This window comes from Cynocephalus volans, chromosome 10 (assembly GCF_027409185.1).
Source record: "Cynocephalus volans isolate mCynVol1 chromosome 10, mCynVol1.pri, whole genome shotgun sequence".
NCBI lineage: Eukaryota > Metazoa > Chordata > Mammalia > Dermoptera > Cynocephalidae > Cynocephalus > Cynocephalus volans.
In genome coordinates, this window is record NC_084469.1 from 9,859,138 (window position 1) to 9,877,979 (window position 18,842).

At 42.1% G+C, this 18,842-nt stretch overlaps 2 protein-coding genes across 2 annotated transcripts in view; both read right to left on the reverse strand.

Annotated features, from left to right (window-relative positions):
* CA10 (carbonic anhydrase 10) overlaps positions 1 to 18,842 on the reverse strand; it is a 488,423-nt gene that overhangs the window by 77,218 nt on the left and 392,363 nt on the right. The window lies entirely within an intron of this gene.
* LOC134389027 (large ribosomal subunit protein eL33-like) lies at positions 13,705 to 14,133 on the reverse strand. The gene has a single exon (XM_063112452.1). It carries the CDS (start codon positions 14,084 to 14,086, stop codon positions 13,754 to 13,756), a length of 333 nt encoding a protein of 110 aa, XP_062968522.1. The 5' UTR covers positions 14,087 to 14,133; the 3' UTR covers positions 13,705 to 13,753.

An 18,842-nucleotide genomic window follows, 5' to 3' on the forward strand; every position in this document is an offset into this window, starting at 1 on the left:
TGTGACCAGCTGGTGTGCTCCTCTGTATTCCCACCTGGATGGGCCAAAGATTTACCAGCATGCCATGGTCCTTTTGAGAACAGCTTTTGAATGACCCACATGAGAAAGTCAGTCAGCCTGGTTTCTTGGCTTTCCCATTGCTCTTGCTTGAACTTTAATAGAATGCACGTGTCCCCTTTTCAGTTTCACTAAATGTCAGGCCTTCATCAGCATGAGCTGTGTTTCTCAGGGAGGGAAGTGTGCCCAGCTTCTCAACAAGGCAGGGGAGGGCTTTCCCAGTAACCTTTTCCATGGTAGGGCCAGTAGTACAGCCCTCCTGGGTGTCTCCACACGTCCCTGGACATGGCAGTGGACACATGGGAGGTTCCCAATTGTCACTAGTTGGCTGACAGGTGAAGGATCATTTTTGGTTTCTCTCTCCTCCCTCAGCATCAAGGAAAGTGTGTTCGCTCATTGAGAGAGACCCTTTTGCTCTCGATATTTCTTTGTCTTTTCTCTCCATCTATCCCACATGCCAGTCACTCAGGCTTAAGTAGAAGGTAAATGTTGATGGCCAGCTGTATCTTGTTCTGGGCTTGCTCCTACAGTCTTTATTCATGTATTTGTTCATTTGTGCATTCATTAATTCATTATTTACAGAGTGCGTACTCTCCGATTGGCATTGTGTACCTTGCTAGGAACAGAGAGAGAAGAAAGACAGGGATTCTGAACAATCTACGGGATGGGGAGTCCCTAGTGGAGTAAAAAAATGTCACGTGCAGTAAGAACACATTTACACATTCTGTGTGAGCCCCCAAAAGCCATTAACCCTGCCTGGGAGTGAAAGTGGTGATGCTGGTGGGCCAGGGGGCACAGAGACGTCTTCGTAGATGAGGTGGACATCTGAACTGAATCTTGAAGGAGAAGTAGGGTTTGATAGGCAGACTAGCAGGGCAGGGAAGTAGGGCATCCTGGGCAGGGAAACCGCCTGTGCAAAGGCCTGGCAGTGTTAAGACACATGTGGTTTTCAGAGAGGGGTCTGGGAAGTCACTCTTTTGTTCTGTTTATGCAGATCTGATGCATCCTTTAAGGTCCAGCCCAAGTTCCACTTTCTCTAAGAGGCTGACCTAGACTGGTCTCTGTTTCAAATAATTCTCTAGAATTATTTGTCTATGCTTAATCATTTAGTGCCTTGTGTTGTTACTTAACTCTCAAGTGTACGTCTATTTTCTTCCCCTAACTATACTGGCAGCTCTTGGAAAGCACAGAGCTTATCCTATATATATATTATGTTCCCCTACTATGATGAGCATAAAACAGAGTACTTAAAAATATTTAACGTGTATCTAGAATGAGCCAGAAATAACTTAGAGATTTTCCAGAGAACCGCCCTCACTGGATAGATGAGAGGCCCAGAAAGGGGAAATTAACTGCCTGCATTTATGAAATTGTTTGGCGGCATAGGTGGGATCAGAACCTCGGTCTTCTGATTCTCAGGTAGCGGGCTGAGTGTTGCACCAGCTGCTTCTCTATTTGTCAAATAGATGGGTGGCTGGCTGGTTGGATGGGCGGATGGACAGATGGATGGATATCGTGGGTGCGTGATGAATGTCAAATGCAGTCTTGTCTCAATGCTGCCCACTCTTCAGCTATTCGCTTACCCCCTTCACCCCTCTCCCTTCCCCACACTATGTTGAAGGAGGGGGGCTTGCATTTCCAGAAGCTGAGACTCCTCAGCAATGAACTGTCTTCTGCTAGAGCCTTCTAAGAACATCTTTCACAGAGCAGCTGTCATTTAGGGGAAAGGTAGGGAAGGGAGGAACATAATCTTTTGCTTTCGCTTTCAGTTCTTCAGGAAGAAAAGTCTTCTTTCTGTCTTTGGCAAGTGTTTTTGGAGTAATCATCACTGTGGAGTAGAAGGGCTAGACACAAAATTTTTAATAAACCCAGATTAATAAGATGTCGCCAGATTTTTTTTTTTTTTTTTTAACTTTTAAATGAAGTTTCTCTTGTCTCAGGCCTTTTGATTCAGAAAGTCTTCATGAACAGAGGTGGCTGCAGGTCAGTGATGCCCAGGAATGTCTTGATCACATACATTGGCTTGTGTCGGTCCTGGGCAAGCTGTCGCTTTTTGCAGCTATGCCTCAGGAAGTGGGCAGTCCTTCCTCCATTTAAAAATCAAAATGGGGTAATAATGATATTCCCTTACATTTGTAAATAGCTACTTGCAAAGTACTTTGAACTTAGCAAAGCACTTTAGTTGCCTCATTTTTTTAAAGATACCATTATTGAGTTTTCTGAATGTTCATCCTATTTATTTATCAAATATTTATTGAGCACCTATTACTATTCTAAACATTAGGAACACAGCAGTGTAAAAGAAGACAGACATGTCCCTGCTATTGCAGAACTTGCTCTTTCTTTCTTTAAAAAAAATTATTTTGAACTAATTTTAGATTTACAGAATGGTTGTTAAGCTAGTATAAGGAGTTTGCATATACTTTTCCTCTGTCTTTCCTTAATGTTAACATCTTACACACCCTGTGGTACTTTTATTGAAACTAAGAAGGTTCCGTTCTCACAACACTATGAAGTAAACTAGAAACTATATTCGGATTCTACTAGTTTTTCCACTACTGTCCTTTTTTTGTTCCAAGATCCAATCTAGCATCTCACACACATTTAGTTATCTCTCCTCAGTCTCCTCCAATTTATGATAGTTCCTCAATCTTTTATTGCTTTTCATGATCTTAACATTTTTGAACAGTACTGAGATGTTTTGTAGAATGTCCCTCAACTTATGTTTGTCTGATATTCTCTCATGGTATACTGGGCTTATGGATTTTTGGAGCATACCACAAAGGTAAAATGCCCTTCCCACCATGTCACATCAGGGGTACCTAATATGCACATGACATCCCTGGTGACATTACCTTTGATCACTTGGCCCAGGTGGTGTCTGCCAGGTTTCTCTTCAGTAAGTTATTATTTTCCCTTTCCATTTTCTGTTCTTTGGAAGTGAGTCACTAAGTGTTGCCCACACTCAAGAGGACAGGAATTAGCAGAGCTTTCTTTTTAGCAAATGATGATAGAAAAAGAAATACTTGTAAATGGATCAACAAACAAGAAAAATGAACAGTGCCGAGCAGAGAATTAAGATAGCGTGATGTGACTGTGAGTGGCTGTGTGATTAGAGACGATGTCAGCTGAGATCTGAATGACAAGGAATCAGCCATGAAGAGACCAGGGGAAGAGTGTTCTAGAGAGAGGGAATGATTTCCAATGCAGGAACAAGCATGGCTTTATCAGACCATGTCACTCCCCTGCCCGGATCCCTCCAGTGACTCCTTTCCCACAGAAGAGAAAGACAAAGTCTCAACACTGGCCCACAAAACCTGCACAATCTCTCCTGGATACCTGCCTCTCTGATCTCATCACCTGTGCTCTGGATCAATCTTTTCAGGAATGCCTACTTTGATGTTCTTACTAAAAATCATCCTTGCCACTGGTACCCCCAAGCTGCTTAACCTGTTCTTTTTTTCTGTATCACCTTTAACCTGCAATAGACACAACACACACACACACACACACACACACACACACACACACACACACACACACACACACACACACACACACACACACACCACTTCAGACCCAGTGAGTGAGTAGGTGGCCAGTCACTGGGAACACCAGTACCTGGGTTAGAGGGAAATCCATTGAATATAATTATGTCTTGGGCAGTTTCTTTTGCTAACTGGGTCTGCTTGACAAGCCCATATGCAACAGTGACTGTGTAATGTTAACCCCCTCAATGCTATTTTTTCTGATAGTTATCACTGCCAAGTTTATAAGGAACAGATTAGTTCCTTCATCCCTTGCTTTAGACACTGCCTACAGTTCAGGCAGTCATGAATTCTGTTACTCTCTCTTTACTTGCTGCTGGCTGAAGAGGCATTTGCATCATGCCTCCCACCAGCTGGCATGGGTTGCATTATAACACATAGTTTCTTCTAAATTTCATAAATCTCTGTTTTCTCTAATAATGTGGATATTAAGGTTACATTTCTTTTCACAAAACACAAAAGGCAAGTCAAGCCACAGGGTCAGATAATGGGATATACCTTGAATAGAAATCTTTCTCAAATGGATGACAAATCAGGACAAAAGATGAATTGGTGAGGCATAAGTTGGTACCATTATTATTCCTATTTTACAGATGAGGAAACTGAGGCAGAGAGTGGTTAAATAATTTTCCCAAGGCTAGTACCAGCAGCAGAGCCAAGAGTCAAGTTCATGCAACTTGGATGTGCTCGTAACCCCTGCCAGCAGCTCAAGTGCAGAGAATAACATTTCCTGAGCCTTCTCCTAGCACAGCACTTAGCAAGAAAGACTTTAAATGTCTCCTTTCTAGAATGGAAGCTCCCCAAAGACATGGAGTGTGCATTATTCATATTGGGACCTAGAGGCTGGTAAAATAGTTCACACAGTAGGAGCTCATGTATCTATGAGAAATAAATATAATTCATTATACAGAATTTTTGGATTATTCATTATTTTTTATTAGTCCTTCTGTTTCCTTGATGAGCAATGTATTAAACACATTGAGGTGGATTCTTTTTCTAAACCTTCTGGCCATTATTTCCTGTTAGAAATATTTCATAAATCTTGCCAGAAAATCAACAGGGACTTAAGGGAGGTTAAAAGGATTAATATGTATTTGCAAAAAAGCGAGTCATAATATAGCTCAGAAAGTAGTGGTTTTGCAAATTTAACCCTGATTCCCAGCTCTTAACTCAAGCAAACATACTTTTTCCTTTGAAAAAGAAATCAAATACATGCCAGTATGAAAAAAAAGTGCATCTTCAACATTAAAGGTCCACTGTTTAAGTGAACTTCTCTTTTAATTAAAATGCCCATGAAAATTAAATAATATAACCTGCAATGTTGATCAAGCTCAGCCTCTGCCCAAGAAAGCCACGTATTTCTAACCTGTTGGCATTTTCCAAAATATTAATAATGTAAAAACTAACACAGTGGGAATATCCTGGACTTAGGTATTCAAAAGGTTTTTGGAAAGTGTGCTACATCAGGGACTCTTAAAAAGGTAAATCAACACAACGGACAAAATAAGTCCTTGGGTTGTTCCAGTGCCCCAGAAAGAACAGATACCAGATACAGTGTCATAGACTAATTTGTGCCTAAATAAGACGGTCCCTGACTGAGCAAGAAAGATTGGGCACCCAGGATGGCTCATACCCAACAGGCTCAAGGCCGAGAAAGTGGAAACAGAGCGTAGTCAATGAACAACTTGGAAGAATATAAACAATTTTTCTTTTTGCTCTGAGTCCTGGGAACTGACAGTGAGACAAGAGGCAGGGACATGTCCGAAGGACCATTGATTATGTTAGAAATGTTCCTTTTTTGGAGGAAGTAGAGGTCCTTATTTTAACTCTTCTGTCCCTCCGTTAGACCACATGTCTATCCCAAATTTGCACTTTTTTATCCAAGACATCTCATCAGAAAAGAAAACAGAGAAAAAGAAAAGGGGACTGGAAAGAAAACATTCTTGATGCCAACTCTGTACAGACACAGTGCTAAGGTTCTTTACCTCACACTATATCATTGTATCTCAGAAATAGTCCCTTGAGATTGATATTATTAATTATTATTATTATTATTATTACATTTTTCTCTTGGGAAGAGCCTAAATAACTTGTTAAAGGGCACACAGTAAATGGCAGAGCTGGTATTCAAATCTGTATTTGCTTGATGCTAACTCCCGGGCAACTTATTTGAGCCCACCCTGTGATTTATGCATTGGCAGAAAGGAAGCAGAGGGAGAACAATGTTAGCAGCCAACACGACATGTGACAAAGCCGTGGTGTGCCACTGAGGTCCCTGTGATGAGTAAGATTGTTGTGACACTCCATTACAAGACACTACACTCTCTGAGTGCACCTTATGGATCGCTACAGTTATTCTTTCTGTTAAGAGAGGATATTCCTATTTGTCTGGGATGCTCTTCTCCCAGTTCAGCCACATTTACGTTTCTCTTTCAAGATCCTGCTTATGTCAGAATGCCTTCCTTGACCTCCAGGTTGGAGTCAGAAGTGTCCATAGCACTTTAGCTTGTGGATTTTGCCAAGTGGATCGGAACAGAACTGTCCATCTTCCTCATCCTAGTAGACATCTTCTGGGCTGTTCACGTAGCTCACAGTACCTGCCTTCTCCGGATAATGGCTCTCTCCACCAGACAGGCAGGTCCTCAAGGCCTGTTTCCCTACATGACCTCATCACACATGAAGAGCTGATTGGCTCAGAGGGGACATCAGATTAAGGCTGAGAAAAATCAAGTCTATTCTTTGAAGAATTTGGAATTGAGATGATAAGTCAGACAGTCCAGGATGGTGCTGATCCAAAGGGACATAAACTTGGGAGGTAAAGAGAGGGCCATTTCTGCCCTCCATGTGCACAGAGAATCCCAAAAAGATCATCTCATGGAGAGAGAATGAAGCATCCATGCAGAGATAAGAAATGGAGCAGACGTATCTCCCAGGGTCATGACCTTTTTCAGCTTCCAGTTTCCTCACTGGCCCAACCACCCCTGAGTCCCGTGACATATCCCCAAGGCTTCCAGTAAATTCCCCTTATAGTCTAACCTCGTTTGGGTGAGTTTCTGTTTTTGCACTGCAAAGCACCTTGTTTAGGATGCCCTTGGGAACTTCAGCTCCATGAGGGTAGCGGCTGGGTTTGGTCATGGGTGCAGCCCTAGGCAAGCACAGTTCTGGTTCAAGTGCATATAATTTTGCCTAATTTCACTGACTGGATACAGCTTTTCTATCTATGAGACAGAGATAAGACTGCCTGGTCATTCCCCCAATGGCCATATGCTCTAGGAAATTAAGTAACTGAAACCAAGGGCTGGCTGGTTCCATCGAAAGGCACACCTTGCCTCATTCCATCTCGTTTCCGGTTTGAGAAGGCAGGTGTGGGGAGAGGCTGCACAGCCTGCAGAAGAAAGGGAACAGGAGAAAGTGACAAGAGAGACAGGGTACTAAACGGGCTCCTTTGGTTCTGAGTGCTTTGGAATCCACTTGTCTTTAATTAAGGGGAAAAAAAAATCACCCTCCAGGTAGTAAAGACACCCCTAAGAAAATTAAAATAATGTGATCAAGCTAAATGAATACTCCAGAAGCTTAGTGGGATTGAGTGTGTGGATGCCCCTGAGGTTTTAAAAGCAAAGGCTGCAGCTGCTTTTTGCAGCAGAAACACTCTTCCTTTTGTCTGATGGCAAAGGAGGCTAAATGCAGACACCAAGAGGGATTCACAGAGGAGTTTAAGGAGACAGAACCTTCTTTCTGTTCCAGCTCTCCAAGGACCAGGACTGAAACAATGCCTAAGTGGAGGATAATGATCATTCCTGGGTTTTCTTCCTAGGGGTGCTCAGTGCACAGAAATCATTTACAATGTAATTAAAATATACAAAGCAAAATGGTTCCCATAGTTCCTAGTAAAATACCTTAAGCACGAGGGCATTTTTACTTGGGAGGTAGTGGATGACCGAAGCCTGATAGAACATGTGTATGCGTGTGTGCGCACACGTGCACGCTACCAGTACGGTGGTGGTGGCAAAGGTAGGAGGAAGAGGTTCGATATTTTAAGCATCATAACAAGTAAAGGTCACATACCCAAGTGAGCAGAACAATTTGAGTGTTAATATTTGGTGGCACAGCAAATGACTTAATGTCTCAAGATTTTACCTTAAAGGAGGTACGAAGGTGGCTACTTACAAAGTGTGCACTCGATCTTTGGGGGAACCCCTCCAATGTAACCTAAGATTTTATCACACATTAGAAAAAGGAAAAAAAAAATTATCAACATGTTACCAATAAGAAGATCTTCTTATGGGCTGTTCATAGTACAATGATCCCTTAATCAATGTTTGTATGTGATGATAAAATTATGCAAGAAGATCTTACTTTCTCAGGCCTCATGGTGCTAGAAGGGCCCTGACTGATCTTCTCCAATCCTTTCATTTTCTGGATGAGGGGAAGGAGGTCCAGAAAGGATAAGTGGCTTGCCTATGGTCATCGAGACCTAGGGTGACCATAAGATTCATTGTGCAAACTGGGGCAGTTTTGAGAATGAACGGAAGTACTATTCCAATTCCACCAGGACTAACTGGTGTCAACCTGGGCTATCCCAAGCAAACCAGGACAGGTGGTCATCCTATCAACAGAGCTCAAGGCTTTGCCTCATACTCACAGCGAATGGGAAATAATCTATTTGCTGGTGTCATTTGCAAGAATAAGCCTCCATCTGGAGACCAGGAAGGGGTGGGAAGGCTAGGATGGGGAGGCCCCTTGCAGGACCTCAAGCTGATGAGTTTTCCCCACCATTCTAAGCTGGGGTTAGCAGGGGCTTGACTGTCCTGTACAGGCCTGAGTGAGCATCTTCATCTGCTTGTGCTGCTATAAAAGAATACCTGAAACTGGGTAACATAAAGGACAGAAACTTATTTTTCACAGTCCTGGAGGCAGGGAAGTCTAAGATCAAGGTGCTGGCAGGTTTGGTTGTCTGGTGAGGACAGCATCCTCCAGAGTGGAGGAGTGCTATGTCCTCACATGGTGGAAGGCAGAAGGGTGAGTTGGCCGAATGCTGTATGAAGCCTCTTCTATAAACCTTAATCCCAATCCCACTCATAAGGGAAGCATCCTCAGGGCCTAATCACCTCTTAAAGGCCCTGCCTCTCAATGTTACCACATTGACAACATCTGAATTTTGGGGTGGACACATTCAAACCACACATTTAGGAAAATATATGGTCCTGAGGAGGGCAAACACTATGACCGGTGGATGGCACCTTTTGCAAAGACGGAGGAGCCTCTTCCTCCAGGCTGCCCTACTGCAGGGAGCCTTGACATTGATAAGAAAGTGGCAGTCAGAAAAAGGCCCTGGACCCATTTTCTTAGAGTAAGGGTGTTTGGAACCAACTTATAAGGGCTGATAATAATTTTAAGAATTTTACTTCCTGTACGAACCCCACTCTGGATTCTTTTTAGATGTGGATGGAGGACGGAAATGCTGACCCTGGAAGATGGGGCTTGAAGAAGCGTGCTGTTGGTAATAAAAGCCACGATTTTTTTTGAGCACTCGTGTGCCAGCACTGTTCTGAGCACTTTATCTATACTGATCCTCTTAATCTTTGAAACAACCCGACAGGGTGGAACTTTTCCGTATCCTGACTGTGATGGTGTTTATCCAAATCTACACATCTGTTAAAATTCAGAGAACTTTATGTCCAGAAAAAAAGTTAATTTTATGTAACTTAAAAGATAAAGTTAAGAAAGAAAGAAAGAAAGAAAGAAAGAAAGAAAGAAAGAAAGAAAGAAAGAAAGAAAGAAAGAAAGAAAAAGAAGAAAAGACTGCATACTGAATGAGTCCATTGGCTGAAATTCAAGAATGACAAAACTATAGTGACAAGAGATCAGTGGTTGCCAGGGGTCAGGGTTGGGGGGAGATTGACTGTAGAGGAACATGAAGGAACTTTTTGCGATGATGGAAGTGTTCCAGATCATTGTGCTGGTGGTTACACTCTACATATTTGTAAAAATGCATCAAATTGTACAGTTAAAATTGCTGAATTTTTTTGTATGCAAATTATACCTCCATAAAGCTGGGGGGAATCACCATATAGCATGGGCATCACTATTTGTCTCATCGTGCTAATGAGGAAACAGAGGCACAAAGAGGTTGAATAACTTGCCCAAGGTCACAGGTAAGTGATAGAGCCAGGATTCAAACACAGGAATGAATAACTCCACCAATCTTCACCTCTACAATTAATAGCTGCTCATGCAAATAGGCCACAGCTCTTCACCTGAGTCAGGGGAACACACCAGCCCTAAAGATGCAGGTGCAACAGGCAGAAATGCTTGACCCTGACAGAGGACCTTACAGAAACAGCAGCTGTTCTGCAGTGGCCATTTGGGTCCACACACAATTAGTCTTTCCTGCAGCAGACACAGTTATTTGCTTTGAAAAACTGGTGTAGGGGCACTAAGTCCTGATGCAGATATCTGGTGGCCCCTAGGCCTTCCCCTTTTTCCTGGTGAGGAGCGTGATTTAAGACCTCCTAGCCAAGCTCATTTTGCCAAATAGCTCATTTCTGAGGCTGAATCCAGAAATTTCTGGCTCAGCAAATAGATACAAAGTAAGAAAATATATTCACCTAAGCTACTTCTGAGACTAAAGAATATGGTTTCTCATGCTTTTCAGAGGGAAAGAAATGTTTATACACAAATTCACAGATATACAGTATCTTTCTTCTTTTATTTTAAAGAAGAGGGAGAGAAAACATAATTGGACATCTGTATGTAACTCTCCAGTTGCTGTCCGTCTGGGAGGGGAAGGTGAATGAAACCACAGTCCTCAGCAGGCACGCAGAATGATGCTGTGTCATATTTCATATTGCTCCTGTGCCACATGGAGAAATAGGCTCCTGTCTCACTTTACAGCCAGAAAGAGTGCAGACTGTTCTCAAGGCTATGCAGAACTGGGAGGAGATGAAAGATCATCTCAGGTAACAGAACAAGGCACTTGTGATTAGAGGAAATGGACGTACCCACGATCAAGCAGCTACTTAGAGGAAGAGCCAAAGAGGTGAAGTGACTATCAGAGGTTACTCAGCGTAGAGCTGCAGTCAGAGATCTGGGTTCAAATCCTAGCTCTGCCCCACAACTAAACGTGTGACTGAAGGCAGATTCTTTAACCTCTCCAAGCTTCTTTTCCTCATATATGAGTATAAAATAGTGCTAATGAGTGCTAGCTCACAAGTTTATTGTGAGGACTCAGTATGATAAGTCCCTGAGCACAACGCCTGGGACGTAATACTTGCTCAGTATGTTACAGCTGATGGTGTAGTTTACTGTGATTATTGTAATACACCTTATCTGGAAGGGTTTGAACTAGGTGAGATCTAAGGTTTAGGCTGGCCAATAACTAACTTATACAGCACTTTATGGCTTAAAAAGCCCTATTACAGGAGGGTTTTCTTGGCACTGCATAAATACCCTATTCCATATATAAGACCAGCATTATTAGCCTCATCTCATGGTTTAAAGGCTCAGAAAGGCGTAGTGATTTACCCAATTCTGCCTTTACCAAGATCACACAGCTAGTAAGTGACACAGCAGGGTCCTGAAGTCAGAGCTTCTAAGTCAAAATGATCCCCTCTGTCCAGTGTCCCAAGTGTCTGACTTTTAGGCCGATATTTTTTCCCTTTAGTGTGCTTGCCTCTGCTTCCCTACAGCCCTTCCAGGCCAAGGCCACCGCTGCTCTTGAAGACTGCCTGTAACAAGCAGATCCAATGAATAATCATGAGAGGAATCCTACTGTTGTTGCCCTTTTACTAAAGAGATGGGGATAGATTTATAGAGGCTGACTCTGGCTGGTATTTGAGAACGGATAATTACCCTCACTTACTATATCCTAGGCTGCCTCGGCTAAATATTTACTGCCTGGAATTCTGCCCTTTCCAACCAATTCTGAACATGAGCATGCCACAGGCAACTAAGTGACATAATTCATTTGGGGCAACCATAAATCTAAGGCTTTCACCAGAAATGGTGAAAAAAATTAATGGAACATGAAATCAAGTAAATGGAATTGAGCACAGTAATTAGTTCATATTTTAATCCTCAGGTCTGTTTATTATCTGTAAACCGGCGAGCAATTAAGTCGGTACCATTGAGATGATTAGCTTTGTTTCAGCAAAAATTATTGATATATCAGAGCAAATGAATCTGGGGGTTTTAAAAAGCTTTATTTTGAATTGTATAGCAGCACATTTATGGAGTGGCTAGACATTTAATGATTTAATTTTGCAATATTATTATCTAGATTACTTATATTGAATATTATTGAGCTGTTCTGGAGGGTTGTTGGGGAGTGTGGGGTGCAGATTCACACTGCACAAAAGCACTGCTTATATATATCCTTAGGTTCATAATGCAATAGTAAGATTGCCTTTTCATATTGAGACCAAGGATGAATCTTTAAGGCACTACACTGTCCATTTTAGTCTTCCAATCTTCGCTGTCCACATTTCTCACAATCAGGCACTATATCAGGCTCGCTCTCACATTGGTGATCTTTTTCGGAGGGGTGATTTGGTGACTTCTGGATCCATTTCCTAATGGATGCTCATCATAGCTCATGTTTGTAAAATAATCTGCCAATGTTTTTGATGTCTTGAGGCTCCTATAAATGCCCTTGTGATGGGGCTCTGCTCACTATGCAGGAAATCTGATTCTCAGGCTACACTTACTCCATTGGGTGACTAGACCAGATGACCTAAAAGGACCTTTTGAATTCTAGAATTTGATAGAATTTTAAATTTTATTTGAAAAATTTAAAACCCCAAACTAATAGGACACTTTGGTTCTGGTCCCAATTCTGACATTAAATCTCGGTGACCTCAGGCAAGTCTCTTGCCCTTTCTGGCATTTGATTTTTCCTTTGTACATACAGTAGGTGAGCTGGAAGAGATGACCTGAAAGGTACCTCTGACGCCGACACTTTAGATGGAGACTTACTCTTTCCAAGTCCAGGTTTATATCTTAAAGTGGGAGATGTGATCTTTCCTAGAACCTCTACAAATTTTCATGAACTGTTGACAGTGGTCAGAATAGCAGTAAATAGGTCATTCTTATTTAACACCTTCTTTTTTAAAATTTTATTTCTGTGGCTTTGGAAATGAGTTTAAAAAAACAGAGCTAGTTCAAGGAAGTGTTGTGAGCAGTAACTCATCCCTCTAACTGCAGTGTCATTGGTGACTAAATAAATAAAGACCTCAATCATCACTTGATAACAGTGATGGTCTCCCTGGTGACAGTTAGGTCTGAGGCTGAATCCTGATCAAGTTCCAGTTAATGCCTATCTTTAATATTGTCTTTGTAGTGTAACACCTCTCTCCCTGCTTTAGATGAAATACCGGGAGGGTCTGATCAGAGGCAAGTGGAGGAGGTTGGGCGTTGTCATATTGCTGTACTGGTAGGACCAGGCCAGAGTTAACGATGCAGCTTAGGATGCAGTCAAGGAGAGGATGAGTTGACCGCAGCAGGTTGTCTCCAAATGCAACATTTTCCCTCTTAGGCTGCCTCACTGTGTCAATCTAAAAGTGTCAATATGGGAAGCTGCTGACTTGACTGGTCTGTCCCGTCCCAGAAGTAATTATGAAAATATCCACAGGGACAACTTCCTATCCTTAGATCAGAGTCATCATCTCCTTGCTGGTATCATCATAATGTGTCCTACTGACATCAGGGCTCCTGAACTCTGCTTGCTTTGCTTCTCCAAGGCCAGTTTGCAAACTCTGGGTGGGACAGGCTCCCAGAATCCAGAACTTTGGCTTCTAGCATTGGCACAGACAAGCTCCCTCGTCTGATTCTGGGAGTAATTCCAGGGCTAAAATGAGGAACCTAAATGAATTTTTCTAGCACACTCGCTCTCATTGTTTCATTACTCCTCCCAAGTACCCTGAAGACTTCACCTTGTATTTGTGAATAATTTAACATCTAAAAATTCTAGAGCTTCTGTTAATATTGACATGATCTTTATTAGCTTTGCCATTATGACTAAAGAATTTAGTTGATGATATACTGGGCATAATTTAGGCACTTCGAAACCTACAGTCTTTTTTTTTTTTTTTTTTTACAAGAACACAAATCCACTTTTATTTATTATATACTTTTCATTTAAATCCTTTAGTTTAAATCCTTGAGGGGTACAGCATCACACGGATTCTGTGTCCAATTGCCTTAGCAGGAAGGTTGTTTCGGAATTTGGCACGAACCATGCCACTATTTCCATGGGCACGAGTTACCTTCCCCCAGATTACTCTGGTTTTGTTTGGTTTGCCACCAGGAGTCACTGTGTTGTACTTTGCTTTGTACACATAAGCACATCTCTTGCCCAAGTAAAATTCAGTTTCATCTCGAGCATAAACACCTTCAATTTTAAGAAGAGCTGTGTGCTCCCTTTGGTTCCGGAGACCCTGCTTATAGCCAGCAAAAATGGCCTTGGACCACAGCCTTCCAGACATATTGCCTTTTAGAAGTCCTGTTCCCAGCAGACCTCCCCAGGATCCAAGATGGAGGAAAGAGCGAAACCTACAGTCTTTTAAATCATCTTCGTTTACTCATTCAGTCTCTTTGTTCAGCAATATCTACCTGGGGCTTGTTATGTGTATGGGGAGATATTGACAAAGCACAACCTACTCTGTGTCTGCAGGGAGTTAACAGCAGTCTGACTGGGAAGACAGGCTCCTCTACTGGATTGTAGGCTTCTTAAAGGCAGTCTTTGAATTTCCCCATTGGGTTAGGGCCCAGAGTAGACAAATAATCATTAGTATGGGGATTATGGATAAACATTAGCCCCCATTGAGGAGTGCTGTGAATCAGAAGATCTGAGTTAAGTCCAGCCTTGGTCATTTACTATCTGGATGGTCTTGGGCCTTAGTTCCCCCAGGTAAGAAGGAGGTAACAGGAAGAGCAACTTCACTGAGCCAGTGATTAGTGATCAAATGGGAGAATTAATGTCATTGTGCTTTGGAATTTATTCAGAATAAAAGCTGAAGTTCATACAAAGTCCATGCAAGGAGCACCCACATGATCTACAGCAGCTCCTGGCCCTGCTTTTACCTCTCTGACCTCAGGTCCCCTATGCCCAGAGTGACTTCAAAGCCATTGTGCTGGCTGTTGCCTCTGCCTGGAAAATCCTCCCCCCTTAGACATTCTCCTGGCAAACCTCCCAAACGTCATCCTCTCAAGGAAGCCTGCACTGCCACCCTGGTGACACTTGCAAATCGCTATCTTCACTCCTCATCCTCTGACGCCCTTTACTCTGCTCTATTTCTGTCCCCATAGCATTCATCATATTCTCACTTACATATAAATTTACTCATTTATTATGTTTATTATTTATCTGTCTACCTCTATTAGACTGTAAGCATCTTACTGGTAGGGACTTTTATCTGTTTTATTCCCAGTTGCACATGATTAGGCATTCAATTTATATGTGCTAACTGGATGAGTGAAGGAAGGTAAATCACAAAGCATGTGAACAGTGGCCAGGTGTTAGCAGTGAGATTCTGCAGCCACCCGTGGGCACGATGGAGCTAGTTCAGGATTGTGCTGCACATAATTGATTCAAGTCTGTGCCTTGTCCCTCCAATGGAATGGATCTGAAATCCCCCCAGGTGACACTTAATTGTTCTATCCTTTTGTGTCCTCTACCACATTGAGGACAGGACTAGGTTGGTGCCTCATAAATACATTTTAAGTTCCTCAAAGCATATTCCTTTCTCAGAGAAATTCCAGAACATGTCTTAGTGGTAACTCTGAACTAAAACACTCTTCCTCTTTTTTCGGTTTCTAATGGAATTTGATGCTTTGGGCAGCCTTTATTGAAACACTCCATCTTCAATTTAAATGGGGCTGTATATTTCCTCTAGAGTCAATGAATGCAGCACACCTCAGAATTGTAGGGAAAAAAGCCTATAGGGTTTTTGTTCCTGGGACACTAATGGTTGATTAACTTGTTGATCAATGACTCATTCCACAAACATCACTTAAGCACCTGCTGTGTGTCAGACACTGCTAGGTGCACAGCATACACAGATGAGTCACTCTTGTCCTTAAGAGATTTACCAAGATCATTTATTCCTTCATTCAGTAAACGCGGACTTCCTACACGTGCCCGACAATGCACAAGGTGCTGGGAATTCAGCAATGATCAAGATAAAATTCCCATCAGCAAAGAACTACCGCTACCATCAGTTCCAACAGAAGTGAGAGTAAACACTTTCACAATCTACAGTGATGGGTGACATAATCGATTGGGGTCAGCAATTTTTTTTTTTGTAAAAGGCCAGGTAGTAAATATTTTGGCTTCTGCAGGCCACATATGATCTCTGTTGCTTCTTCTTTTTCTCTTTTTCCTTCTTTTCTTTCTTTCTTTTGTTTTTTTTACAATCCTTTAAAAATGTAAACCGTTCTTAGCTCCTGGGCTGGGTTTGGCCCACAGGGTATCATTTGCAGACCCCTGGAATAGATGAACCTACAGGATTTTCTGGAAGTTGAGAGGAGGCAGCACCTTACTGGCTGGGAGGAGGGAAGGGGGCTTGGGAAGTTATGGTGGGGGGACTGTGGTGGATGGGGGGTAGGGAGGTGAAGTTAGTAGTCAGAGTACAGTGAACAGCTTTAGCATAGAGCACAAGAGCACTTCCAGATATATTACCTATGTGCCTTTTATTCTTACACATCCCAATTCTCATACCCTCTCAATCTCTAATTGTGCCAGTGGAGTATCTCTACCAAAAGGTCCCAGCCTCACTAATTAGATTCCTGAGCACTGCTCCTCCCCCACCCCCCCACTGTTCAATGCCTAATGGGGACCTGGTTCTCAGTGACGTGCTCCTCAGTACTTTTTATCCCCCAGTACACTTCAGGACAATTTGGTGTTAGTTGTTTATTCCTACAAATTTGTGTTGCTTTAGTGAAACCAGTCTCTCAAGGATGCAAATAATTGATTCCTGGAAGAGGACGAGGCCTGTATTTTCTGTTGTTAAGTCTCAGTTGCTGGTTCTGAGGTAATTGCTTTCTCTTTTCTAATTCAGAGGCACAAAAAAAAAAAAAAAAAAAAGAAAAACAATCCATATTTTTTACATATGACTTTTATTCCCCCCTTTTAATTAAGCGAATCCTATCAGCATTACCATAGCAACAGCAATGGATTTTTCCCTCCCTCAGATGTGTTTTGAGCAGGATCAGAGACTCCAGAGGCTGAGGTCTAGAAAGGTCAACGTGTTTCTTCCCCACCTTCAGAGGAAGCAGCAAGTGTGTCTGGCCGTACAGCTGTTCATCCATTCTCTCCTTATTCAGAGAGAGCCATTTCATAATCCCCTTCTGGAATAAACCTCAAATACAATCCACATTATGTTGTATTACCAATACACGTATCCCTCAATAGACTTAATGCTTCTCTTGGTGAAAGCTGGGCTCTGGCTCGTGCCCAGCTCAGAGCCAGCACACGGCAAATGCACAACAGCCATGTGAAGGGTGGATGAAATTAATAGAAGGATCTGGACACAGATACCCTGTGAAATAGCTGGTGCCTTTCTCAGGTCACCCCTTCATCCCTTTGAAAAGAAGAACTTATGGAAGGTTTTTAAAATGAATTTGTCCAATTTCTTTCAAATGAGAAAGATTCTTCTTGTCTAACTCCACAATTGCAACTTCATCCCTGGGCATGATTCTTTTCAAATATTATTATCTTTTGTCTGGCTAATGTACTTGTTTCTTTTCATAAATACCCTACCTTATACTGCATTAATCTAACCACTTAGACATGATTAGCAAGCTAAGGGTCTTCCTTATTAAAAACAGTTAATTTTCCCTTCTTAAAAAACAATGGAGACATGTGAATCCCTGAATATGCTCATTTATCACCAACCCCCAACAAGGCATCCAGGAGTTCTCCATGTAGGACATGAATAATTTTTATAAAAATGCAGTTGCTGACTGTGTCGTACAACCACGCAGCTTTATAAAACAAAGCAAATGATTACCATCAATTACAATAACCTCACTAGACAAGACTGCAATTAATCTACAACTCTTCAGATAATGACTGCTGCACTGTGCCAAGGAAAATGCCTGGCATTAATTGACTTACCACGATCAGCAATGATAGATGGGGCAGATGGCAGTGTGATTATTCACCATCAAAAAGTAAACACATGCTTTGTTGCTAGAAGTGTCTTCCTGGGTCCTCTCAAAGGACAGCCAAAAATAGTCACAAAGGTGGCTTTAAAAGTCTCACAAAACAAAAATCAAAAGTTAACCTACAGGGTGAGATATATTTACTTTTACTGAGGCTAACCCTCAGTGGATTCTGATTGGAGAAAATTTCTATAAGGAAATCATGGATTGCTTAGAATTTCAGCATTAAAAGGTACATTAAAAGCTAACAGTCCACTTGCTCATTAGGATGTGAATTACTTTTATGAAGTCACCAAATTCTGTTCAGTGCTTAATAATTCCAGTGATTTTCAGAGGCAAAATCATTCCATCGATGAATTGTTGTGAGAACATATATTTAGCTGAACTCTTTCTGTAGCTTCTACCCATTGGCCCTGGGTCTCTTCCCTCACACTACGTAGAAAATGCCAAACTCTTCTTGATCACTACAGCCAACTACTTTCCCTTCAACATTGTTTTGGAATCTCCAAAATTCTGGTCTCTTGCACCTACACTTATACCACTTTGACTATAGACCCCTTGAGTCGAGGGGCTTGGAAAGAAACGTGATATGACTGATGTGGTCTACCCAGGGCAAGGTATAACTGCACTTACCACGAGGCTAAGGCTCAGCTCAAGGCTGCCTTGGAGCAATGCGTGTGTGTGTGTGTGTGTGTGTGTGTGTGTGTGTGTGTGTGTATGTGACTACCCTGCTTGGCAATCCGTTCTCCAAGTCCCATCAGTTTAGAGAGCACCCCAGTGTTGCCATTTACACAGGACAATTACCTATGGGTCTCCCATTCCTCCTTTTTTTGTGCAGTATGGTTTTGTTAAATCCTCATTGTTTATAAAACTGGGATAATTCAGGCAGAATTTGACCGAAAAGTGGCATAGGGGTTGCTCACCAAAATCTCTTGGGGTGAGGGAAGTTTTACAAAGGTACATACCTAGACCCCGCTTGCTGAGACTTTGATTCAGTTGGTTTGTGGAAAAACTCAAGACATAAATATTTGGACAGTGTGCCCCAGGTAATTCTGATTTGCAATTCTGTTTAAATGC